Here is a 26,845-nt window from a genome sequence, read left to right on the forward strand (position 1 = left end):
GAAGTAACATCCAGGCATCGGAGTTTCTGAGGAAAGCTCTCCCTGGTGCCCCAGGTACTGGGCTGGGTGGCAACCAGTATCACTTGGGCAGCAACATCTGGATTACCATGCTATTTATGTACTAATTACCCCTCCAGCTGAGAGACCTGGCATGGGCTTCAGCTATCTGGGAAGGTGGTCTTTCTGACAAGGACATGAGAGTGCAGTCTGAGGAGTTCCTAATAAGGCTGGATAAAGCACATCCTCCATTTTCCACCAAAGTAGCAGAAAAGTTATGTGTTCAGATGAACCCGGTCCTCTCCTAAACTTTGCTGATGCCAACCAAGCACGCTTCCAGATCTCCTTGGGGCTCACAGGGTGAATATGACCTCCTGGCCCTGCCTGGCCAGTAGAAAACGGATCCTGGGATCGAGGGCAGGGTTTGGGGGACATAGTGGTTGCTGAGTTGGAGCCATTGGGATCACAGTGAATGACTCCTCAGCTTTTAATTTGCACTCAAATCACTGTATTGGACACAAGAAGACAAAGCTGCCTTCCCTCTCCCTCACTCTCCCTACACACACCATGTGTTCCTTAAACAAGAGTGGAATTTCATCCCCTTAGCATCCACCAGTCCAAGCTCTTTGCCCAGTCCAACAAGGCATGTGTCCTGAGAATGAGTTCATCTGGGACAAAGCTGGTTATAATCCTTCAGGCACACCCAGAGACAATCTGTTGCCACCTCCAGGGGTGGGGTGCTCCAACCTGGAGCGCCCCACCCCTGGCTGCTTGTCACAGCCAGTCCATTCACCTTTCTCTCCCAAGACCTTTTATGACAGAGGTCCTGGAGGAAGCAGGAATGAACCCTGGAAGGGAGCAGCTATTTTGGCAAGTCCCAAACTTGGCCTTTGTCCCCTAATGCCTGAGGCTGTGATACGGTGAGGACAGAAGGCAACAAGTACCCTCAGTCGTGTAACAAGTAGCCTCAAATCACTGTATTGGACACAGGAAGTCCAATACAGAGTTCTGGCCAGCTGCCAACTAGATGTCCCCTGCTATCCTAAGCATGTACCCAAAGCTGTGGTGACAACTTTGGTCAAGGTGTTCGTTGGGGCTTTAGGGTGCCCAGGATCAACCCAGAGAAAGTTATCTGCTGCCCCGGCCCATCTGCTTCCAGTGCCAAATGTACTCCCTCTGGGGCACGGACTAGAGGGGCCACCCATCAAGCAACTGGAGACATCTTCCATCTAGGACTCTCCCAGAGCCCATAGCATTTTTTAGGTCGTGAAATCAGAAGCTCTCAGGCTGGAGGGAGTGGAGACTTGGAGAGCCTAAGACATAGGCGGAGCCCTACTGAGCGCTAGCCCCCACCGGTAGAAGCCTGGAGGCATACAAAAGTGAAGGGGAGGGAGTGTACACAGAAAGGGCGCTTGTTTGTTCAAGTAATGCACATCTGAACTTGAGGGTTGCTGGTGGGGTTGTTAGGGGGAAATGATGTCCTGAGATAATCCCATACAGGCTTTGTGGACCCCACCCCCACTCCAGACTAAAGCCATCAAGACTCTGGGAAAGACAAATCCCATCACCACCAAGGGAGGGTGGCTGGGACCTGAGGGTGGAGTTGGGCAGCCAGGTTGGATATAAAAAACCAAACACGTGGGCCTTGGGCTCTCTCTCTGGCTCGCGATCGCTCGCCTCCTGGCTTCGACGCTCCTGGCTGGCGGCCAACTCTGAGAGCACCATTTTGGGATTCCTGATCGGCGGATCGGGTAGGACTCATTTAAAACTTTGTCTCCCACTTTTCTCCCAGAGCTGTACATTTCATTTCCCCATCCCTTGTAAATAAACCTTTTATTAACCTTTCGTGTGTGCCTGCAGTAGAGCATTGATAAGTCCTTTTTTTTTTTTTTAATAGAGGCATGTTTTACTTATTTATTTATTTGTTTGTTTGTTTTGTTTACACATGCACTGGGTACAGTCAGAAGCACGGGAGGGCGAGAGAACCCACCAGAGCCAGAGCGGGGAGCAGAGCAGGCAGAGGGACCGAAGCACACTGCCGAGGGGAGCAGCGGGCGGCAGGAGAGGTCCGCGCGCCATGTGGGACCCTCCTCCTGTGGCCGGGGAGCAGCCGGGGACCGAACCGGCGCCGCAGAGGCCGCGGGCAGCTTCGCAACCCAGCGCTCAACCGCTGCGCCACGGGGGAGGCCCTGATAAGTCCTTTTAAGCGCGCGGTGAGGACCCACAGTCAGGCACCCCGTTTTGTATCGGGGTTGCTCTACAACAGGGTCGCAGGAGAAGTTATTCAGACGCCTGGGGTCCATACCTGCCCCTCCTATCACCACCTACAGGATACGAATCCCAGCTAGCATCGCCTCAACGCCCTCAGGAACTGCGTAGGGGTGACTAAACGAAAGACTCACCCAGCTATACCTCCAGAGTGAGGCCTAACTCAGCAGCTCCCGGCAGCCAGCCCTGCGGTCTCAGCTGCCCACAGCCACTCGGCCCCGCCAGCCTTAGGCCTTAGTCCAACTCCACGCCGTCACAGCTCTGCTCGAGGCGAGGTCCCGCCCTCTCCTCCCTGGGGGGCCTTGACCCCGCCCACCCCTGGCCGCACCCAGGTCTAACTCCGCCCACAGCCCGACTCGGCGGCCCCGCCCTCTGCTGGCAGGCTTGCTCTGGCCTCTGGCGCCACCTTCTGGGAACCCGTGGGCTATGTCCTTCCATTGAGCCCAGAGCTGCAATGTGCAGCCCTCTGCTGGGTTTACCTGACACCTGGAGCCAATGCCAAGGTTGGCTGCTGATTTGTCCCACCCGGAAACTGCCCAGAAGCACTGTCTTAGCCCCAAGGAAACTTCCATGGGACATGAACAGACCAATTTTACTCTACCCTAGCTGAGACTCCACGGTCACCCCACCAAAGCTGGGGGCAATGGAGGTAGTGAGAGGCCGCTCAAATGGCCAGGTCTCTGGGGTGACTACCTCAGGCTACCCTCAGGCCTCCCTCCTGCAGGAGTACCTATTCCCATCAGATGGGAACCCTCTCTTTGAAACTCTTGTATTATCTCTTCTTCTGGGTCTTCCAGAATCCCCATAAAGGAAATGGTACCCAGCAATTCCCAGTGAGGGCTTCAAGTAATATTTCGCTGCTCTGTAATGTGTACAAAAGTTTAGTCAGAAAAAAAACTAGAGTTTGGTTTCACACTTTGAACTGAACCTGCCTTGCACTAGTCATAAGACCTGGCCCTTGCCCTGTCTGAGTTTCCAGACACCTTGCCTCAAGATAGTGATTGAGAAGGTAAGCACAGCAGGAAAAGAGTAAGAAATAAGCCAATTTGTATTTTTAAGATACGGTAATACAGAGAGGAGTAAAGCTGACCTTCAAAGACTGGTGCTTGAGTGGGGACTTCAGCGCTTTAGAGGACCCAAGGGCCTCTCCTAGGAGCTTTTCAACCTGTTGCAAACAAGGCCAGGTGGGGCTGCATGAAGGGGAGTTGGTCCCCACCAAACTGTTGATATTCTAGAGGGCTTGGCTCACCAGAAGTTTCTAGACACCTCACTATGGTCCCCTTTTGTAGGCAGACACATTGGGAGTGATTCATCCTAATTCTACCCTCCATACCTGCACTAGTTCCTAGGGTATCTCAGAACCCCTTGGAAAGGATTGCTGTCCCCACCTCACAGGTGGTCAGAGGGATCCCAGAAACTTACTCTATATGAGAGGCAGGCAGGAAGAGATTTACATGGATCTGAAAGCTCCCTCTTTCCCTCCCCCACAATGTCCCTTTCCTTCTGCCCCTTCCCTCACCACCCTCTCTCCAGATCAAAAGACCTTAACCAAAGAAAGGTCACACAGACAAGGTAAGAGCACTGGGGGGCAAAGATGTGCTGGGTCAAGTATCAGGGGTCCTCAAAGTGAGAGTAGGGCAGGGCAAAGACCAAGGGTCCTTGTGGCTTCTCTTCCTCATGCCCTGCCTACCATAATTACTACTCTCTGTTGACACTGAGGATCCCTTTACTCACGTTCGTTGCAGTGAGTTCACTGATAACCCAGTGGCTTCAAGTTAGACTTTAAGCGGAACTTCCTGGGGTTATGAGATCAAGAGCAGGGTCATTTTCTGGGCTCTCCTGCTCTGAGGCATCTCTGAATACCTACTGGGGGCATTTCCTGGCATTTGTGTGTTTTCTTAAGTAGTTGTTTGACCCTCAACAACTCCCCACACTGGGACCTGGCTCTACCTGCAATGTGGAGCTCTGACAGTTGTGAGCAGAACAGCAGTCTGGGGCCTGTAGGTAGAGATGGTGAGGACCCCATGGCAATGGAGTGAGCCCAGAAGAGGTATCACTTAGTTGTTCTGTGACCCTTGATCCTATCTCTGAAAACACAGCTGTGGCATCCGCTGTCTCTCACACCCTGGGCACCGTCCCCTAACCACTAGTTTCTTTCTGAGTACTGAGTCATACTAAGCCTGAGTACTCAGCTGGCCTGTTTGTCCCAAAAAGGGCACTTAAGGAAAGGCTCCCAGAATCACTAGGTCCAATTAGGGCAGAACACCCTTACCAGAATCCTTTCTCTCCTCCCCACTCCAAAGCCTAAGCTGCCTTGTGACTACCTGGGAGATTTACTAACCCACAAGGCAGTGTGGGCAGAGCTAGGGTGATGCTACAGCCAGAGGAATCTTTAAGTCCTCATCTTTAGAAGCCTGAGGGACCCTGCCCAGGAGTTGCAGAGCCTGGCACACTCTGGGGCAGACAGACTGTGGCAGGACCTGTGGGAGGAGGCGCCATCCTCCCTTCCTACCCAGTCTCCACTGGGGTTTCTGCACGCCCCACCTTACATTGAGGAAACTGAAGCTCCAAGCCTATTTCAGTTGGTTTGCAGCAGAAGAGGTGCTAAGGGGGCCTGTGTTTTGGCAGAGCTTCTGGAACACACCCGCCTGCGCTCCAGAGGCACAGAAATGGAAAGGCCGTGGAAGCTAGCTGGTCAGCTGCTCAAAGGCCACCTCTGAGTAGGCTGGCTGGTTCCCATCTTCCTCTGTCACATGGACTCCAGCCCCACCACCACTCATCCTAGAACATTAGGGGCCAGAGAAATAGATGCTTGGAGGCAACGGCATTGTAATAAAGACACTGCTTTTATTTAGTTTGATATGTTTCTATACAGAATGCAGAAAACACATCTTGAAATCATATAGAAGGAAATAAAAACACATCAGTGGTTGGTGAACACTTGAATGTGAGATTGGCTCTCTGTCTCACAGAGTTCAATGGCCATCGCCAGCCCAGCGCTCAGGGGAGGAGGCGGCCTGCAAGGGCATTGTTGCTGTTGTTATTCCGTTCACTGCCCCATCGCCTCCGGTTGCTATGGCAACAGGCCATTCTGGGCCAGCCTGTCTCAGCATGGCAGTGCCCAATGGTGGGGTTGCTAGGGGCAACGGAGCTGTTGGAAGGCCTTTCAAAGCCCTCACCTGGAATACTGGGAATTGTTTATTTTTTGACGAAGTCATCAGAAATAATCTCACCAGGTCAGACTCTGCCCGTGCTCCTGACTCTGGGACAGTGGGGACACTTTGGCTTGGAGGCACAGGCCCAGTCGCCAGAGGTCCGCTGAGCTCTCATCTACAGGCTCCCCCAACAGAGGCACTGCTCACTATGTAGCCCCCCACAAGGATGGGCAGGGGAGAAGGGGTGGGTCCTGTGGGAGAAGGCGCAAGGGGAAACGCTCTCCAGAGAAGGGCAGGGTGGAGAAACCCTCCCTTATAACTGGCCCTCCCCTCCTGAGGCAGCACACACGAATCCTCTGAAAAATGGTTCGATATGGCTTAGAAGTGGCTGCTCCGTGTGCAAAGGGAGCCTGGGTCCACCCACCTGCCCTCAATCATGGAAGGGATACATTATTGCAAAAGGCATTCCTCCCTCAAAGGTACCCAAAATAACTCCCAGATGTCAAGAAAGTCATGCTCAAAATGGTTTCTTCCAGGCGCGGAGAATCAAAGCAGAGTGGGCACCCCTGAGTCACCCGACAGAGACGCAGATGGACAGACAGACATTCTGCTACAAAAGGCAAAAGAAGTCCCAGTGTAATTCCGGAATTTAAACTGTTAGGGAAAAAGGGAGGTGGGGGGGGGGCGGGGTACGGGGTAGGAATCAAAATGAGCAAAGCCGTCAGTTCCATGGAATCAACACTAAGAGCTTGTACAAACTGCTGTAAGCATCACCATTTTTAAACTTTTTTTAATAAAACAATTTGAGGCTGTATAAAAACTTTAGTAAAAAATTAGCTTTGAGAGCCCACAGATTTTTACTATGAACTATATTGCTGGCACTCCTCCCCAGCCACCAGACCTTTTCCAGCCACTGAGGCCTATTGTCTGGGACTGCAGTGCCAGAGGAGGGGTGAGGTGGGTCTAGGTAGGGTTCTGGACGGTTGGGACAAAGCGGCCAAAGTCAAGTGAGGAAAGAGCATCACATGACATAAAAATATTGCATCTTCACCAAAATGTCCCCCACTGAGTGTTTCAAAAACCATGATATTCCTTTTAGAAGGGAAAAGAAAAACACAGAAGGGTAAAAGAAAGAAAGGTGATGTAGTAGAGTCCCTCGACCTCCTCAGGTCCCACCACGAGCAGCTGGCCCACCCTGGAGCACCTAGGTTGGGGGCCATGGCCACCACTGCCTCTTGGAGTCCCCTTTCCATGAAAATGAAGACCCCTAGATGGCGGGCCACTAGCGTGCATGGGGTGAGGGTGCGGATGTCCACGGCCCAAGAGGCCCCTCCAGCTTCCAGCCCCTGGCAGCAGCGGGAGAGCAAGCCCAGCACCAGGGCCGGGAGGCCCCCAGGCAGGCTCTGGGGTATCAGAGCAACCAAGTTACATAGTGTGAAAAAATAGGATTCCTTTGATAAAAAATACTGTCCCTTGGTCTTCTCTAAGTTTGAAACACCCTGGGAGCTTATTTTTAGCAAAGCAATTCCCCATACCCACCCCGAAATTATACATACAAGTTTAGGTAAACAGCAGATTAAATGTAAAAACTTAACCTTAACTTCTGAAAGTCCTTTGAACTTAATCTTTAGCTACTGTTTTCCATGTTACATCCTGCAGCTAGACACACGTGAATAGAAAAAACAGTACAGTTAGTGTTAAAGGCAAAACGCAGAGAGCCGGGGGGCCGCCCAGCACTGCCTGCAAGTTCATTCACGGTTCCTCGCTCCCTCCATCTACCTCTACTCCAAACAGTGCTTTCAGAGCCAGCCATCAAGAACGTAGCGAAGAATTTTCTATGAACAAACAAAAAGCTGTTAGGCAAAAAATAAAAGTAAAAATGTCCCCAAAGTCTCTCCAGCTGCTTTGGGGTTTAGGAGGACCAAAGAGGGTGGGCTTGTCCAGGCCCTGTGTGTGTCAGTATGTGCTAGGTCAGGTGTCGGCTCCCAGTGGGCGATGGTCTGCAGGCCACCGGTCTCCACAGACAACACCATGTTGTCTCCAGGGCCCTGCCCTACCCTTGCCTCCACCCAGGCGCTTGTGGGTTAAGGGGGGACATAGGGCGGGGGCGACCGGTATGGGGTCATGTTCTTGGGACGGGAGCCCTTGCCCTCCATGGGGGCTGTGAAGGGCGGAGGTGGCTGGTAGGGAGGAGCATTGGGATCCTCATCCCGCAGGGGTGTGTACTCTCCCACGGTGTCCTGGTTCAGAGGAGTGGTCTCGGGCACACTCTGGTTGGGGTACTCGGGAGGGGGAAGAGGGGCTTTCTCCTCCTGCAGGATGAGTGGCATGCTGGAGGAGGGGGGGGGCTTTGAGTCATCCAGCTCATCCGCAAAGATGATAGGCACCCCCTTCTTGATGAAGGTGGCCTGGTCCTCAAGGGTGAGTTTGCCCTTCCGCTTCTTGCGATAGCAGATCATGGCGATGATGCCAGCGATGAGCAGGATGGCTGCAACCACCACAGCCGGAATGACTGTGTGCAGGTAGACATCATCCTCGCTACTCTTCTCCGGGTCCCTGTCTGGCGCCTCGGTGGAAGGTGCCACTGAGGATGTCCTCCCAGGTGGCATCACAGGGATAAACTGTACATGCCGGCAGCTGCCAGCACCTGTCACAGTAATGCTGAGGGCCTTGAAATCGGGCTCCAAGGCATTGGAGAAGGCGGCCCGAGGTTTCCCATCATCCTCAGCAATCCTCTGGCTCAGCCCCGTGATCTGCTCCTTGGGACAGGGCTCCAGGGGGAGTGTGTTGTTGGTCCATTCCACCACAATGGAGCCCCGGGTGATATTCTGCAGAGTGATGGTGCTGCAGTTGCGGTCCCCAAAGGCAAAGGCTAGCTTCTTCACCAGGGCAATCTTCTTGTGTATGTCATTCACCACTGGTGCTGGTTCACCCATAAACACAGCCTTGAATCTGGCAGGAGCCTTGTCCCCTTGAGGGCGCCTGTGGACATGGATCTCAAAGGCATCCACAGCTGATAGCCCCCCCTTGTCTGTGGCATGCATGAAGTACTCATGCTTACCCACGTGGCTGCTATCGGGCAGGCCATACATGAGCTGGCTGTTACTATTGAACTGCACCCAGGACTTCTCGCCTACCAGCTGCTGCTCCCGAAGCTTCAGTGTCAGCTTCAGCTTGTCGGTAGTAGTGTCCTCTTTATCATAGAAGGTGTCAGGCGGGATCTTCACCTCAAAGTAGGTGCCAACCCAGGCATCTACCTTGTCAATGTGGTTCTTGAGCTCTGGGCGCTGGTTGGGTTCTCCGCGGGGCATGCCACTGGTGGTGGTGCGGATGCGCGTGGGCGGGGAAGCAGTTTCCAACCTGGTGATAGGAGCCTTGGTGGTGACCCGGGGCACTGGCCGGGGGGTCCGTGGTTTCTTGGTTGGTCTGCGGGTGGTGGTGGTTGAAGAGTCAGTTGAAGGTGTAGCGGGTTTTGGTGTGGACACCCGTGGCTTCTTGGTGGTAGTTGTGGGAGGGGTAATAACTGCTGTAGGCTCCACATAGCCAGGAATCGTCATGGTTGGGCGAATCTGGCCAGGAACCGTGGTGCCAGCTTCTGTTACCCTAGTGGGCTGGATGGGGCCTAGGGTTGGGGTCTGAATAATGGCACCACGCGTCCGAATGGTGACTGTGGGCTTCCCAGGGACAGGATCCCTGACTGGTGGAGCTATGGTCTCTGTTGGAGGAGCAATGGCTGGAGATGTGGGGGTGGGCACGATCCTGGATGGTGGCTCCTGGATGGCTGTAGTTGGAGGCCCAATGGCAGTGACAGGTGTGGGTGTGGCATGAATCTGTCTCCGGATGCGTTTGGGAAGAGGGGGCTTCTTGTTGGCGATGTGCCAACCCACCACAGGGTAGCCAAGCTGGGCAGACATTGCACCCTCCCTGGCAGGAGCCTCCACACCACGAATGTCAGGCACGGTGTTCTGATTCAGGGAGCACCCGAGTTTCCAGGAGAGCAGGGCCCCATTCTCTACCACCTTTTTTGCATTTCCCGGGCCAGCCATGAAAGCTGACATATCAAACAGTCTATTATTCACCACCGGCACTAACTTCATGTTATGAAGCTCCACTTCTGAGAAGCTCCGCATCCTGTGTAAAAGGTCAATCCTTTGCTTTGGGGTCATCTTCGTGAGGTCAGCATCCAGAATCACAGTCAGGACAGTCACAGGCTCATCGGCAGCACAGGCAGATGACATCACCTCACCAGGGTCTGGTGAAGTCGCTCGCATGGACTGTGGCTCGCTGTGGTCTTCAGGGTAGACCTCAATAGAGAACACGCTGGAGGTCTGGGGGACATGGCTCCCATTGGCCCCCAGTCGTGCGGCACTCACTGAGATGTAATGTACACCCTTATCGGTGTCAAGGGGAAGGCCCTCCAGGGTGTGACTCTGTGGATCCCAGTGTAGCCAGGATGGCAAGGCCTCCTTTCCCGCCGCTGATACCTAGAAGAGACACCAGCACGAGGTAAGTGCTACTGTCACTGCATATCCTAAAAATGATCACAACAGTTAAACACTGGCCTATCCTGAACTGTGTCATAAGCTTGAGGTACAGTTCAGAATTCTTAGTGGGGAACTAACTCCTTTCTCCCAGAGTTCATTTACACCTGTCACCAAAACCTGGGGTTGCCAGATGGGCTACTTGGGGAGGCAAATGATTCACCCAAGGCCACACAGTGGGGAAACAGTGATGCTGGCACTCACAAAGCTTATCCAAGGCGCAAAGCTCAAGAATGTTCCAGATTTTTATACTCGTGACATGCTCTGCCACCTACTTGCCTACTCTGCCTGCAAAGCATCTCATCCCTCAGCACTCCTTCCCAACCTCACCGCAGACTTCTCCCCTGCCCTGTGCAAACACCACAACTCTGCTTAAGTCATAGGCCTGGCATAGAGTGCTTTTAGAAATCTGGGTGCAAGGAACAACTCAGTACTCCAGAATGACTCTCCTTACAACCACCATGTTACACTCAAACCTAGTGGAACATCTTAATTAACCCTGCTTTTTTCTTTTTTCTCTTTTTAAAGATTTATTTATTTATGCATACAAGAACTGGGGTACAGGCCAGAGGTGTGGGGGGCGGGAGTGAGAGGATTCACCAGAGAGAGAGTGGAGAACAGAACAGGCAAACTGAAATACACTGCTGAGGGGAGCAGCAGGCAAGACAGGAGAGGTCTGCCTCATCATGTGGGTAGCTTCCTGGCCAGCTAGGGATCAAACTTGTGCTGCAGAGGCTGCAGATAGCTTCACAGTGCTGTGCTTAACCCCTTGAGCCACCAGAGAGGCCATAACCCTGCTTTTCAAAAGCTCAAGAAAAACTGCAATGCCCAGGATGGGAGATTGGAAACAAATATTTTAAAAGTGTCTACTATCAAAGGCATTTCAAGGAGTTCTGGTCCCTAAAAGAGTTCTTGAGCCAACTAAGTTTGGGGAATGTATAGAGCCCATCTCTGATGCTGGAGAACCCAGGCACGGAAGCAGACTTGAGCTCTTATCATTACCCCACCCAATAGCACAGCACCTCCCAGACTTATTTCAGGTTGGAAGCCCTTTTCCACAGGGACATAACAGGTATTACTCAGAACACCCAAAGGAATACCACTATAAAAACATCCACCACTGCTGGCAAGACAGAAACAAGACTTGCATCTCGCCCAGCCTCCAAGTATGACTTCTTTCACCTTTGGGAAATACCTATGCCCGCCTGCAGCACAAGAAACATGGCACCCACTCTCTGGTCTACCTGGAGTCACCAGTTCCACTCTCCTATATCATCCAGTGCAGAGACACACTGACCAACAAATAGCATGCCTTGCTGTCAGTCTACGCCCAGGACTGCCCTTCACTGATGCTTATCACTGTGACAAAAAGGCCACAATCATGTCTGTTGGACTCCCCAGTGGGTCTGGTTCTTGGAGCTTCGTTCTGTGAACAGACAGGTGCCTACATGACTGGGGAGGAGACATGGGTACTCATTCTGAATCTTCTCAGCTTGTACATGATCTTCCCTGAACCAAGGTATCCAGGCATCATGCTGCAATTCCATCAACTTTATCAAGAGACCAGACACTTAGATCCCTATAAACAGGTTTCCTACCTCCAGCAAACATCCAGAAGACATCTGACATTAGGAGTTACTGTACTTTTCTCACTGCTCTGAAATCACTGAGGGTCTGTGAATGCCATTTCTTTTGTGATACCTCATCCCATTAACTCTAAAGTGCGCCATCACCCAGTCAATGCACAAGTAAGAACCCTGTCTCATCACTCATCATCTATTGCAAACACAGCCACCCCTGGAGATGGTAAAATACCTATAAATATGGATCTCTTCACATCCATGAAAGATACTAAATATATTTTTCCTCTAGAATCCTTTTTAACTACAAAAATAATTTATTTCAAGTGTTTTGACTGAAAAATCTTTTCAGTTCAATTATGTTAAATACTAAAACTACCACATGCACAAATAAGTATATAAAGCAAAAACTGACTGCTTTTGTTTTGCAAAAAACATGAAACAAAGATGTAAGGCCTAAATGTAGTCAGGGAATTTTAAAATGTTTTACAGAAGTGGGTTAGGAATGAGCGATGGAGAATAAACAAGTCAGGCTAAGACCCATGTCTCAGATCATTATAACAAGAGGATAATGGTCACCACCAGGATGACAGTATTCCAGGCAGAGGGAGGGCAGAGACAGGAGAAAGGGAGGATCTGGAATGGAGCTCTGGGTGAAGTTAGCCAAAGAGAAGACACTATAGAGGACACTGGTCCCGCAGGAGAAACCAGGAGAGGTTCCAGAGGTGTCTGCCAATTAGGTGGCCAGGCTGATGGGCCATTCCTGAGTTGTCAGGCAGCTAGGCCTGTGTGTTCCACCAGCACAGTCAGTAAGCAGCCCCAGTGTTTTCCCAACTATCTCCAGCTACACACTTTGTAACAGAAGGGCATCTTATAAGGGGGGGGGGGGGAAGACCTCGCCTTCTCAAAGTTTTCCTGCCTGACTCATTTCCTACTCTGCTCACCCCAAGAGCCACAGTTCCACTGTCATATATTTCCTAAGGAATAAATCTTTGGCCAAGGCTCCAACACAATCAGCCTTGGAAGACATACACTCATTTAAGCTATGGTAAATAACTTTATAACAATAATATGCAATAAAAATAGTAAACATTGAGGAAAAATCCCAGATTTTTACCAAATAAAGTTCTAATGCTTAATTTCAAACTGAGATATGGAAGCTCTATTTTGATTACTGAAACAAAATTTTTTCACTATTATCTACCCACAATTTTACAACCCTGTCAGAAAAAAAGCCAAGCATCTGCAACCTACATACACCTGCCATCCTCTCTGCAGATTCTGGCTCCTCAGGATCCTAAAGCCCTGGTCACAGGACAGGTGTCCAACAATGGCTCCACAGAGGCTAAAACAGACAGTCACCAGGGTCTTGGGAACTCCGCAAAAATGAATATTCCAAAACCCATGTATCTCCAAGCATCCTAATACTGGGAACTCTGTCAGATCCAGGCAGCACTTTGATAGGCAATGATTTATTTTATTTTTTTAAAGATTTATATATATATATATATATATATATATATATATATATATATATAAGAACTGGGGTACAGGCCAGAGGTACAGGGGGTGAGAGGATTCACCAGAGACAGAGTGGGGAACAGAACAGGTGGACTGACTGAAATACACTGCTGAGAGGAGCAGCGGGTGAGACAGGAGAGGTCTGCTGCGCCATGTGGGTAGCTCCCAGGCCAGGGATTGAACTTGTGCTTGAACTGCGGATAGCTTCACAGTGCTGCAACTTAACTCCCTGTGCCACTAGGGAGGCCCCAATGATTCATTTTAATAGTAGGACCACAGGAAAAAAAACAAATCTGAGCTCTACAAGGAAACTAGCCAAGTCACAGGCAAGTTGGCATATCTGCAATTTCAAGGTCATTTGGGGAAAGCCCCTGAAATGGGAAGTCTGAACATGACTGAAGGGCTGGCAGCAATCACAGTTCTCAAAGGAGTCCACTAGTGGCCCTTCCCTCCTGAGGGCACTCAGTTGAGGAAATGCTCATGGATGCAACACCTGCTCTATCAGGAGCCCCTTGGCCCACAGGAATCCTGACACCCCCCTCCCAGCTTTCAAAACTTCCAAGCTCTAGAACACTTATTTTTCCTTTCAGTGCCAAAGGGTAAAGTGGGATATGAAGAAAGTTTGCTCTGAGACTCATAGCCCCCACAACAAGCCAGGACTCATACCTGTAACAATAGCCTACCTAAGGGGAAGCACCAATCTCCAAGAGCCCTGGGCTGAATCCCAGCTTTAGACAAGTTGAGACTTGACCGAACATCAGCCCCAGTTTTTTAATCTGTGAAAAGGAAAAGGAGGCCACCCAGGCTCACACGGCCAGACACATGCTAGGTTCTCTGTCAGTGAAGGTTCTATGCTTGCTCCCATGGATTGAGAGAGGACCCACTGTGTACACAATATGAGGCTGAGGCACAAACAGGTCTGGGGCACATCCAGGCATCACAGCCCAGTCCTCCTTCCCCACTGGCCTTGGACCCATCACACAGTGAGAGCTTGTTTCCCAGTTCATACCGCAAACCAGAAGCTCAAAGCAGCAAGGCAAGTAGGGGGAGACACAGGCAAGGGGAAACCAGACTCTATAGGGGAACAAAGCTGAGGCTGGGGACTCCCAAGGTCTAACTTATTTTTTATTTATTTATGTATACAAGAACTGGGGTACAGGCCAGAGGTACAGGGGGATGAGAAGATTCACCAGACAAAGCGGGGAACAGAACAAGTATACTGACTGTAATGCACTGCTGAGGGGAGCAGCGGGCGAGTTAGGAGAGGTCTGCTGCACCATGTGGGTCAGCTCCCTGGCTGGGGATTGAACTCATGCTGCAGTAGCTGTGACTGCTTCATAAGGCTAACACTTAACTCCTTGTGTCAACAGGGAGGCCCATAAATCAATCTTAAAAAAAAAAAAAAAATCCTGATCCATAAAGTACAACTAAAAACATTAAGAATCAAGATCACAAAATCTGGGTAAACCCATAAGGAATTCTAAAGACTGCCCACTGAGCAATGCCACAATGAATCACCATGACCAATGACTAGGGAACTGCCAAATGTGAAGGTTTTGGTCATTCCCCAGTCTATACTAGTAGATGACTATCAAAGCGATTCCTTGTTCAGTTCTGGGACATTCCCTCCAACTGCTTTGCTCTCTCATAAGTACCTTCAACACCATTGGCTAAAGATAGAGCACCTGTGCTAAATCTCAAGCAACACAACCAGTGTTTCTCACCCCAAACCAGTACCCTTCCACACTAGAGAAAGAGCAAATGGACAGAAGAGCTTCCATTATTTAGTTCCTTGTCAAAAAGCAGTTTTCCAGGACCTCCCCGGTGGCGCAGTCAGTTGAGCACCACGCTGTGAAGCTGTCCGCTGCCTCTGCAGTGCGGATTCGATCCCCGCTGGCAAGGGTCCCACATGGCGCAGCAGACCTCTCCTGTCACGCCCGCTGCTCCCCTCAGCAGTGTATTTCATCAGTCTGCCTGTTCTATTCCCCGCTCTGTCTCTGGTGAATCCTCTCACCATCCCGCGCATCTGGCCTGTACCCCCTTTCTTGTATAAAATAAATAAATAAATAAATCTTTTTTTTTTTTTTAAAGATTATTTATTTATTTATACAAGCACTGGGTACAGTCAGAAGCATGGGAGGATGAGAGAATTTACCAGAGCCAGAGTGGGGAGTAGAGCAGGCAGAAGGACTGAAGTACACTGCTGAGAGGAGCAGTGGGCGGCAGGAGAGGTCTGTGCTCCGTGTGGGACCCTCCTCCGGTGGCCAGGGAGCAGCTGGGGATCGAACTGGCGCCGCAGAGGCTGCGGGCAGCTTCGCAACCCAGCGCTCAACCGCTGTGCCACCGGGGAGGCCCTAAATAAATAAATCTTAAAGAAAAAGCAGTTTTCCAGGGCCTCCCCGGTGGTGCAGCAGGTTGAGCACAGTGCTGTGAAGCTGACTGCAGCCTCTGCAGCGCAGGTTTGATTCCAGGCTGGCCAGGGAGATACCCACAGGGCGCAGCAGACCGCTCCTGTATCGCCAACTGCTCCCCTCAGCAGTGTCTTCAGTCCTTCTGCCTGTTCTGCTCCCCATTCTGTCTCTGGTGAATTCTCTCACCCTTCTGCACCTCTGACCCATACCCCAGTTCTTATATAAATAAATAAATCTTTAAAAAAAAAAAAAAAAGGTAGTTGTCCACATACAGTTCAAGTCTAGTTAGGCAGATATGAAAGACAAAACTGAAGAAGTAGGCTCTCTCTAGGGCCTGATTACATGACTACTAGCTTGGGAAATCAAGAAAACATAAGATTTATCATGCAGAAAACTGAAAGGCAAAACTTTACCCATTGTGGGACTTACAAGTGAAAAGCAAAGATACCAGAAAAATGGGTGAGCACTTTCATTGCTGATGATGGCCAGCAAAGAGGGATCCTCAGGGGAAAAAAAAAACAAAAAAACAAAAACTGCCTTTGTTGAGAACTTCCTCACATTCTACAAACCTTTTGCAGGATCCTTTGGGACTCAGTGGGAGCACGCTCTAATTAACTCCTCTGGCCAAAACAGCCCTTGGGGACGAGGCTTGGTCCTTCCCTGAATCCCCCACAGAAGTGCTAGAGGGTCTTCTTGGTGGTTTGTTTCAAAGTAGCACAGACTGCTATCCTAGGACAACCAACTGTTTGGATCTTTGTGGGCCTGTCTTAGCAAAGTCCCTCCAGTCCCTCAGCTGATGTCAACTGTTTGCATCTAAAAACAAAAATTACTCTTTCCCCTCAAAGGTTACGGGGGACAGCTTAGTACAGTTATAGCCATTAAATTATCATAATTAGTCACTCAATTCTAAGTCCTGACATCATTTATTTGATTTTGTCATATTCTTTCAGTTCTTGTCAGTAATTTTTATTAAATACATAGAAGCCTAAATTTTCAAGTATTGGAGTTGATGAGTCTGGGTAAATGCCATTCTAACAACCCACCCCCAAGGATGCCTTACTTTAACAACCCACATTTCCTGGTATACCGTGTTCACAAGAGGTCCATTCAGAATCAGGGAACACCCACTCACGGCAGGAAGAAACTACAGTTCATCTCTTACAGGCAGGGTTGCCACAAAGCTCTCAAGCATCCAAAGAAATGTTCCTTTCATGAGCTCCCCTTCCTGGTCAAAAAGAGTGCCCATTGTTCTCAGGGGAACAATTAGGGGCCCATGCCAGCAACTGAAAACACAGTCCCAGGAAGGGTTGCTCCCAGTTTGCAAACATCTTGGACTGAGGGAAAGTCCACATTGTCTCCAGGGAAGGAACAGAAATAAAAAGTCATCCACATGGGATCTACCAAAATGAGACATCTAAAGGGAGCTCTATAGTGCCCAGTTCTCTCATGAGATGCAAAGATATCTCTCCATGAACACACAAAAGGAAGGATCAGAATGCCTCAGGCATATAATCACCTTCCTCAGTCAGAGGAGGCACCAATCCCAAAGGAGGCAAGAGGCAGGATGGGTAACTTACACTATGGCCAGCTCAAAAGTCTGATCTGCACAGCAACGGCCAAGCTGGTTTCTGTAGGATCCATCCCCACTGATCCTGATGAGAAAGGAGGGTGCTTTAAGAGCCCCTTCTTGCATCATCTGTCAATGGTACCCATCTGGCAGTTAAGCTAAGGTCAGTAACAGCAAATTGATTCTTGAGGCAGAGCTAGACAACAGTATGGGAAGCAGCAGGTGCTAGCTAGGCTGACGGAACAAGGGCTGTCTGGACATGAAATGATGTCCGTCATGGCACAGAGTAGAGGATCTAGGAGCTCAGGTCTATATTCTTCAGGCAGGCAGGTCTCTTCTTTGTCTTGACCTACTTCATTGCTGCCTGGTGTATAAAGACTCAGGAAGCCCTTGTTTTAGGAGCTGATGTTACCTGATGGGCGCACTAGCTGATGCTAAGCAGCACACCTTTGCTACTCTGACTCCCAGAATTGCCACAATCTCTGCAAATAGCCAGTATAACTAACAGTCCACACAGGTCAAACAAGGCAGCCCGTGCAGCTCACTTAGAATGAGACTTAACTTTCTATCCTTTCAAGAAACTGTTGTTCAGTCTCTTACAACACCAAATTAGTCCATCACCAATCCCCTCACCAGTCAGCAAGTATGACAAGTATCTAATCTCATCAGATCTCATGCTCTGCCTTAAGTTCTCATTAGCAACACAGTCATGAACAAATTGGCTGGAAGACCTACCCTTATCTGGCATTCCCACATAAGGCTTGAGAAAGTATTGTTTCTTGCTGCCCCTGACATGAGCAGGCATTTCTCCCTGCACACAGGCAGGTAGAGTTTGATAATCCAAAATCTTCTGTAGGTATTGAAGGTGTCCTCATTGCCTCTATCAGCCCATAAACATTTGAGAGCCAACTATGTGATGGGAGTCAAACAAGCAGACTAACAAAAACCAAGAATTTCAAATACAAAAATTTGCTAAGAGAATCAACATAGCATGCTAGGGAAAGTTGTTTTCATCGGGATGGTAGGAAAGAACTCCAAAGCTCCAGATGATGTTAAAATTGAGTCTGAAACAATTGGTTTTATCCGTGCTGAAAGGTATGAAAAAGCCAGATGCCTTGGGTGGGCCCTGAGCATGCCATGTTCATGGAGCAGAAGGAGACCAGTGTGGCTGGGACACTGCATGCAAATGGAAAAGGGAGAGAGAGGAGGCCTGAAGTCAGATCACATGGGGCTTGATCCTAATCGCAGTTTGATAATGGGGTGGTCTTAGCAGATTTAAAAGACAAAGATGTCTCTTGCCTCAGTGTGGAGAACAGACTAAGGGGGCAAGAACAGAGGTGGTGGACCTGAGAAGAGGTGAGTCAGTGATAGATGGGATGACAGGATTAGTAATGGATATGCTACAGAGGTCCCAAAAAATCCTTGGAACCAAGACCTGAAATATTCCTCATATACCTAAGAATAGGCAGTGATTCAAAGTGACATTCCAAAAAAAATACTTAATGGGCCTCTCTGGTGGCGAAAGAGGTTAAGTAGCAGCACGATGAAGCTATCCAGAGTTACTGCAGCACAAGTTCGATCCCCGGCCAGGGGGGTGACCCACATGTTGCAGCAGACATCTCCTGTCTTGCCCTCTGCTCCCCTCAGCAGTGTAGTTCATTCAATCTGCCTGTTTTGTTCCCCACTCTGTCTGGTGAATCCTCTCACCCCGAACAACTCTGGCCTGTACCCCAATTCTTGTATGCATAAATAAATAAACCTTAAAAAAAAACCCTCAATGACCAAGGGGGTAAATATTCAAGTTACAATGAATTAAAAAAAAGTTTAAAAATATGTCCAGTCTGATCCCAAGTTTGGAATATATCTGTGTATGTGACATGGACACCTGAATAGAAAATAATGGAGGAGTTTGCTGAGTGATTTTTCTCCCCTTTTTTATAATGTACGTTTATAATCTTTATTATAATGGGGGGTGCTTTAAAATGAAGACCTAGCAATCCTATGCTATGGATGGAACAATCAAAGCTTCAGGAATGAGGTCAGGTTTTCTGATCTGATTTCCCACTCCACACAACCTAAAGAGTCACATTATCTTCATCTATTTTTCTACAGGCTGACCAGCTGGAAACCAAAGTCTGCTTTCTATAGATAAATGTGTTCTAATAAAATCCTGTCTTCCCAATAAAATCTCTTTACTCCCCTGGTGAATAAGCCTGTGACCTGTCTCTCTGCCAGATACAGCAAATATCCATCTCACAATATCAATTTAAGGCATCTCTGGTCAACGCTAATGCATGTAAAACACGCCAGAGGTGACTGGAACAAGAGCAACTACTGCAGGGTTTGGATATTTCAGAAGATGAAATATGAAATTAGGCAAGAAATGTACCTCCCAAACTACCAGTCTTTATCTAGCAGTCATACTAGCCTCTGGCTTGCTGGGATATTATAAAAATTATGTGGAAATCGTTACAATATTCTGCAAGTAGAAAGAGTTCTGGAAAGTAAATCATGGATCCCCTAAGATCACACCACCACCATGACCTAAAGAGAAGGAAGCCAACAGGAAAAAGGAAGGTAACACAGGGAAGGTATAGGTAAGATGTGGGTTCACCAAGATTCAAGGGAAAAGGGGCACAGACCTACTTTTCAATAGGAAGAATGGTTTAGAATTTGTGACCATTTCTAATACATGTGCCTGGGGCTTGTTTATCAGAAAGGAACAAGTTAGTAAGGACCCACTCGAGCCTGTGTGTGCTTTAACCAGTGCAAGTTTCCCAAGTCCAGGTCTTAATAAATAGAACTTTCCATTTCCTGTTTTATGGAATACCATATCTTGGAACCTAGCTGTTGTGCTACAGGAAAATCCAAACAGGGCCTCCCCAGTGGCACAGAGGTTAAAATCTCAGCGCTATCAAGCTATCACCAACCACTGCAGCATGAGTTCAATCCCATGGCCAGCCAGGGAGCAACTCACATGGCTCAGCAGACCTCTCCTAACTCACCCGCTGCTCCCCTCAGCAGTGTACTTCAGTCAATCTGCCTGTTCTGTTCCCCAGTCTGTTTCTGGTGAATCCTCTCACCACCACCCCCACAACTCTGGCCTGTACCCCAGCTCCTTTATGCATAAATAAATAAATCTTAAGAATATATATATATGGGCCTCCCCGGTGGCGCAGCGGTTGAGCGCTGGGTTGCAAAGCTGCCCGCGGCCTTTGCGGCGCCGGTTCGATCCCCGGCTGCTCCCCGGCCACCAGAGGAGGATCCCATATGGTGCGCAGACCTCTCCTGCCGCCCGCTGCTCCCCTCAGCAGTGTACTTCAGTCCTTCTGCCTGCTCTGCTCCCCACTCTGGCTCTGGTGAATTCTCTCACCCTCCCGCGCTCCTGACTGTACCCAGTGCATGTATAAACAAAACAAACAAATAAAATAAATAAATAAATAAATAAATAAAAAGAATATATATATATATAGACCTTAGAATATTCTTCGTTTATTTTTAAGCCACTAGGGAAAGAATGCTGAAGGGCAGGGGTCAATAAGTATGCCTATGAGCCTACTGTGGCTTGCTACCTGTTTTTGTGTGGGCCATGAGCTAGAAATGGTTGTTTCATTTTCAAATGATTTAAAAATAATATTTGATGTGTGAAAATGATGTAAAATTCATATTTCAGTTTCAGTGTCCACAGCCATGCCCATTCATTTATATATTACCTATGGCTACTTTTGCAGTACACAGGTAGTGTTATGGCAGAAACTGCAGGGCTGGCAAAGCCTAAAAAGATTTACTGTCTGGCCCTTTAAGAAAAGGCATGATGATCTCTGTTCTAGGAGATGGCCATATATTGAGAGGTACGCAACATCCCCTGGCCGCCATGCAAACTGACTCAGGATCTAGTAGAAATGTCAAATATCAGACAAAGGGATGGTGTTTCTTCACACATAAGTTTCCTGTTTCACCCAATTTCTATCCTGGGCCAGCCAAGACACTCTTCTGTTACATGGGTCACAGATCCCCTTGCTCTCTGGATTGTTTCCCCAAAAGAAGATAAAGCAAGGCTAATTTTGGTTGTTAAGTAATCAAATATTTTGGTAAACAAACATCACCAATTAGAGCAATACTCCTATACTTGTTTATCTTTATTTTATACTTTATTTTAAAATAAGGTTCAGAACATTTAAAAGTTCCTATTACTTTGGTTTAATCCCATGGTTTATAAAAGGTGACTTTTTCCTATAAATCAGATCCACAACTTGATGACCAAGAAATCCTCCAGAATATGGATGTAAAAGGCTTTTTAAAAGTGACACCCTGAAAATGGCACTAGAATAAAGGCCTATGATGTTATTCTGAGATATATGGGGAGTCTCTTATGAACATTAGTAGCTATCCTTCTCTTAAGGGACAATTAGCAAAGATCCTAAAGAACTGTGCTCAAAACTGTTGGAGTCTAGAATTTGAAAAACTAAAATCAAAACTTAAATGCAAGATTATAATTCTTCCTCATTTACACTTTATATCCAAGTCTCACCTTGATGACTTCTCCATTGGAAGCAATTAAGTCTGTTGGAATGGTCACTCGAAATGAGCGTCCAACGATAGCTGTGCCATCAGGAATGCCAACCACTGTGGGAACAGCCTCGTGGAGGTCTGACAACACCGAATGCATAGATGCCTCAAGCTGGTTCTCCCAGTCCCTGATGGCCTCCGAAGGTTCGCTGGGCCAGCGGGACTGCGCCATGGCCACGGTGAGCAGCAGGAGAAAGGTCCTCCCCCAAAGTGGGAGCAGCAGTGAGAGGCCCTCAGACATTCTCATCGTGGGCAGTCTGCTTAAGTTGATGGTCTCACTAAGAAAGGAAGCAAGTGATGTAGTCACACAGCTGGGTCCTCACCCTCTGCACACTTGCTCCATCCCAAAGCACCCAGAGCCTGAAAAAGAAGAAGAGGAGACTCAAACTTCAGCAAAACCCATGGTTTCAAAGTTGTGCACAAGCAGAGACTACTCCCTAAATATACCTGCCAAAATTATCTACTGTGGTATGGACCAAGCCTCAGCCTGTACTGTCACCAGCTACATGCAACTACTGAGCACTGGAAACGTGGCTGACCCATTAAATGAATTACATACTGCATTTTGGAAACTAAGCATAAAAAAAGAAAGTAAAATATCTATTAATGCTTTTAAAATATTGATTTTATATTGAAACAATACTTTTGGACACAATAAAATACATTAACATACATAAATTAATATCAATAAATGGTAAATACATTAAACGTTATTGAGATTAATTCTATCTGCTTTTTTTTTTAATGTAGCTACCAGAAAATATTAAATGACATATGTGCTCACGTATTTGTTTGGCCACCTAACTTCTAGTATACAGGAAATATAAGGGTCATGAAGAGATCAGACAAATTTAGAACAGAAAACCTTCTACAAGACAACAGGCCTGATCTGGGCCTCTCTGGTGGCTCAAGGGGTTAAGATGCAACCTATGAAGCTATCCGCAGCCACTGCAGCATGAATTCAATCCCCGGCCAGGGAGATACCCACATGGCACAAGAGACCTCTCCTGACTCGCCCGCTGCTCCCCTCAGCAGTGTATTTAAGTCAATCTGCCTGTTCTGCTCCCCACTCTGTCTCTGGTGAATCCTTTCACCCCCTCCCACACACCTCTGGCTGTATCCCAGTTATTGTATGCATAAATAAACAAATCTTTAAAGAAAAATAGACCTGATCTGTCCAAATGCTGATACCCCTAAGCACAATACCCCTAAGCACAAAGGGACTGTTACAAATTTAGAATCAGCAAACAAATGCAGTGTGTACATCTTGACTGGATCCTGGATTTGCTTAAAAAAAAATACACACGCACGAGCACGCGCGGGCGCGCGCGCGCACACACACACACACACACACACCCCACAATCCCAAAAGATGAATTAGGGTATTTTGCATATAGGCTAGACATAAGAGTCATTGTTACTTTTCTTAGGTGAGATGGTGGTGGTATGACTCTGTAAGAGACAAGCAACAATTTGAGTATTTAGGAATTTATCAAAAAACTCTGCAACTCACTTTGAAATGGTTCAAGGGAAGGAAATGTGTATAATTATAGAGATAGAGCAATGTGGCAAATATAGGATCTATTAAGCACTAAAAAATACTTCAGAAAAGAACAAATATTTGCAAGAAAAGTGAAGCACCTGCCCGTTCCTCATACCCCAAGCACAGGCCTTGTTTATTACACACAAGTTTAATTATATGCATACTCCATGCCAGTGAACAAAATTTATTTGGCATCTCTTATCCCCCAGCCCCACAGAATTAGAACCCTGCATAGTGTCCCTCTCCCTCCACTTTAGTTCAGGCACCTGCTCTAAGGCTGGTAGTCACACAGATGCACTGACAGACTTGGGTGCCTGAAGGTAACCAAAGATCAGGAACGGGTTCCCATTCTAGAAAAGGATTAAGTCCTGCCCTCAGCCAAACTGTTGAGGGGCCAGGTTACTTTTTATTTATTTTTTTAACCTGAGCAATGCAGGGTAAATAAAAAAAAAATTACTAAAGAAAAGTAAGTTTACTGAAATAAGGTGGTATATTCTTTTGTTTTTTTTAATAGAGGCATGTTTTATTTATTTATTTGTTTGTTTGTTTTGTTTATACAATGCACTGTGTACAGTCAGAAGCACGGGAGGGTGAGAGAATTCACCAGAGCCAGAGCGGGGAGCAGAGCAGGCAGAGGGAGCGAAGTAAACTGCTGAGGGGAGCAGCGGGCGGCAGGAGAGGTCTGCGCGCCATGTGGGGCCCTCCTCCGGTTGGCCAGGGAGCAGCCGGGGATCAAACCAGCGCCACAGAGGCCACGGGCAGCTTTGCAACCCAGCGCTCAACCGCTGCGTCACCGGGGAGGCCCAATAAGGTGGTATATTCTAAATTTTTTTTTTTCTTGAAATAATTGAGGTTGATTGCCTTTTAATATTTTATTTTTTTTTTATAGAGGCATGCTTTATTTATTTGTTTGCTGGTTTGTTTGTTTGTTTTGTTTATACATGCACTGGGTACAGTCAGAAGCGCGGGAGGGTGAGAGAATTCACCAGAGCCAGAGCGGGGAGCAGAGCAGGCAGAAGGACCGAAGTACACTGCTGAGGGGAGCAGCGGGCGGCAGGAGAGGTCTGCACGCCATGTGGGACCCTCCTCTGGTGGCCGGGGAGCAGCCGGGGATCGAACCGGCGCCGCAGAGGCCGCGCGCAGCCTCGCAACCCAGCGCTCAACCGCTGCGCCACCGGGGAGGCCCAAGGTGGTATATTCTAAAGTCAATGTAAATCCAAGCCAATCCCCACGGAATTTTTTTTTTTTTTTTTTTTTTTTTTTGCTATTGACTGTTATTTCTATTCTTATTTTGTTTTTGAACTAAAAATCATGAGACAGAGCTACAACCCAAGAAGGTAAAACAATTTTGAAGCCTGGAAATTCTATCCTAGCAAACAGGGGCATCACAAAATTACTGTATTTAACAGAGTAGACAGTGGACTGTAGAACCAGAGTGAAAGCCTAAAATCAGCTTGCAAAAGAGCTGCTCAAAAACACTGGGTAAGTTGCCATCTATGTAGAAAAACAAACACAATTAGGTCCCTTCCTCACTTCTTCTCACAGGTGAATCAAATCACAAGTGAATCAAATACACAGTGTAAAAAAATCACAACTTAATTTTTTTTAGAATATAGCAGAATGTCAGAATAAAGGATTTTATTTTAAAAGACATTAAAAAACAAAACATAAAAGACAAAGACATCTAGACTTCCACTTCTAGGGAGATGGAATAGTTATATTTTCCCCTAGTTTCCCATTAAATACTATGAAAAATTCTAGATACTATATCTAAAATAAACATGAATAAAAAGTCAAGAGAAGGTAGGTCAGCTAAGGACCCCAGGGCTCAAGGAAGACACAGAGGTGAATCCCTGGGTTTTCTTTTTGCTTCATATATTTCAGAACTAGAGCTGAAGAAGTTGACAACCCAGAAATGCCAAAAGATGAGATGAAAAAGTTCCTAACTAAAGCTTGCTCTCTTTAGCCAAAGGAGTTGAAGGGGATAGCCTAACAGAAGATGTTTAGACAATAACAGTTCTATTCTAGTCGCACACCACAGATAAACTGTCGACCTACTCCCGCCTATGCTGAAAAAGACCAAGTGTGAGGTTAGACTTCCACCTGAGGCATCCATCACAGTAAGGCCTCCTTAATATTCCCCCAAGGAGGTAGTGTCAGAGAAGGTCAAGTAGGAAATGTGGAGTTTACTTCAATATCCAGTGTTTATTGTACTTAGGGTGGTGATAGTCTCCTCAGACCTCTGTAAAGTACCTCCAAATTTAAGATTTTTCTTTGAACTCTTTGGTGTTTTTTTATATCTCCCATTTTAACTGTGTGCTTTTATATCCCTTTTATAGCTTATTTTATCACCTTTTTTTAAATTTCTAGGTCTTTTGTTTTATACTATCTTAAATTGTAACTTCAGCATTTTCTCTAGTGTTGCACTGTGCTTCCTTTAATGACCTTTTCCTTTCTTATATATTTAACTCATATTTAATAAATGGCTCAGCTGAATCAACACCCCACAAGACTGTAACTTGTGGAAGGGCAGAGACACTGTTGCAATCATTGATGTATGCCAAAGCACACACAGTTATCAGACACACACCTAATGAATGAATAACACGATAAAAGACTTTTAGTTTCTTCCTGTGCCTTTACTCTTTAAGTTTACTAACTTTTCTAGTTAATTAGATTCAGATGATCTTTTACATTTCTCATCTCATTCTCCATTTTAAAATTCTCAGTTTATTTGAAAACAGCAACAGTAGGAGACACACCCTGTGCTACCAGGAACATAAGCTCAGTCTGCTATCTGTGGGCACATGACGACATGGGGTATCTGTTTCATAGGCATGACTAAGTGCTCTGCATTTAGCAAGCAGGCAATGTCCAGGGCACAACTCCAACTGCTATGTGTTGGCTTTCTATGCTCTGAGGAGAAAAGAGCTTTTTGCAAGTTGGCAAAAACAGCCTCGTGTCTTTCTGATGCTGGATTCCTATAAGCAAGAGTCTCCCCATGCTAGGAACTTGGCAGGCTGCATTCACACACCTATACTAGGACATCCTCTGAAAGGTTTTACAGTGATAATTCGGAGATGGAGGCACTGCATAGATCCTCCCCTTCAGCGACCAACGCCCAAAGAAAGGTAGCACTCATCCACTGTCTACACAGAGCCTGTGATCTCAACATGGTGAGAAATGCTGCTCAGAAACCAGAGAAAGACTATGGCCAGATCACCCGGTCTTCCTGACATAGTCACTCATTTAACACTGTACACACACTCACATTTTATCACTAGGAAGTATTAGAATAGGCTAACGATATAACTGAGCTGAACTCACTAAGGTCTGGCTGATAGAAGCTACAGAATAGGTAGTGGAAACAGTTATCTCATTCCTCTGTGCAAGCACCCAGCACCAGTGTCCACCACTTAGCCTATGCTCAGCACTGCCCCAGGGGCCAGGGAAGCCCAATTCTGTCAAGAGAGACCTCTGCAGAACCTAAATGAACACATGTTCAATAGCCATGGCACACAGCGTGTGCAAAGTGGCTATCAGGCAGTTCCACTCTTTAGTCCTGGATATTCCACCCAGGGGCTGGAGGGGGAGGGCTGGGGGAGGCTAAAAGTGCTGGAGCCTGCTAAGGCTGGACACCATACAGCCCACTGGGACCCTGCTGTCCCAGAGCACTCACTCAGGCTGCCCTCT

The 26,845-nt window shown here is 47.7% G+C and overlaps 1 protein-coding gene across 1 annotated transcript; it reads right to left on the minus strand.

Annotated features, from left to right (window-relative positions):
- Nucleotides 1–7,504: 7,504 nt before the first annotated feature.
- DAG1 (dystroglycan 1) lies at nucleotides 7,505–21,958 on the minus strand (the record flags this gene model as incomplete). Its single annotated transcript, XM_084247200.1, has 2 exons — nucleotides 21,572–21,958; nucleotides 7,505–9,904 (listed from the first exon to the last, which is right to left on the minus strand). The coding sequence occupies exons 1-2, from the start codon at nucleotides 21,854–21,856 to the stop codon at nucleotides 7,505–7,507; spliced, it is 2,685 nt and encodes an 894-aa protein (XP_084103326.1). The 5' UTR covers nucleotides 21,857–21,958.
- Nucleotides 21,959–26,845: the final 4,887 nt, after the last annotated feature.

This window comes from Talpa europaea (assembly GCF_964194135.1).
Source record: "Talpa europaea genome assembly, chromosome: 11".
Lineage (NCBI taxonomy): Eukaryota > Metazoa > Chordata > Mammalia > Eulipotyphla > Talpidae > Talpa > Talpa europaea.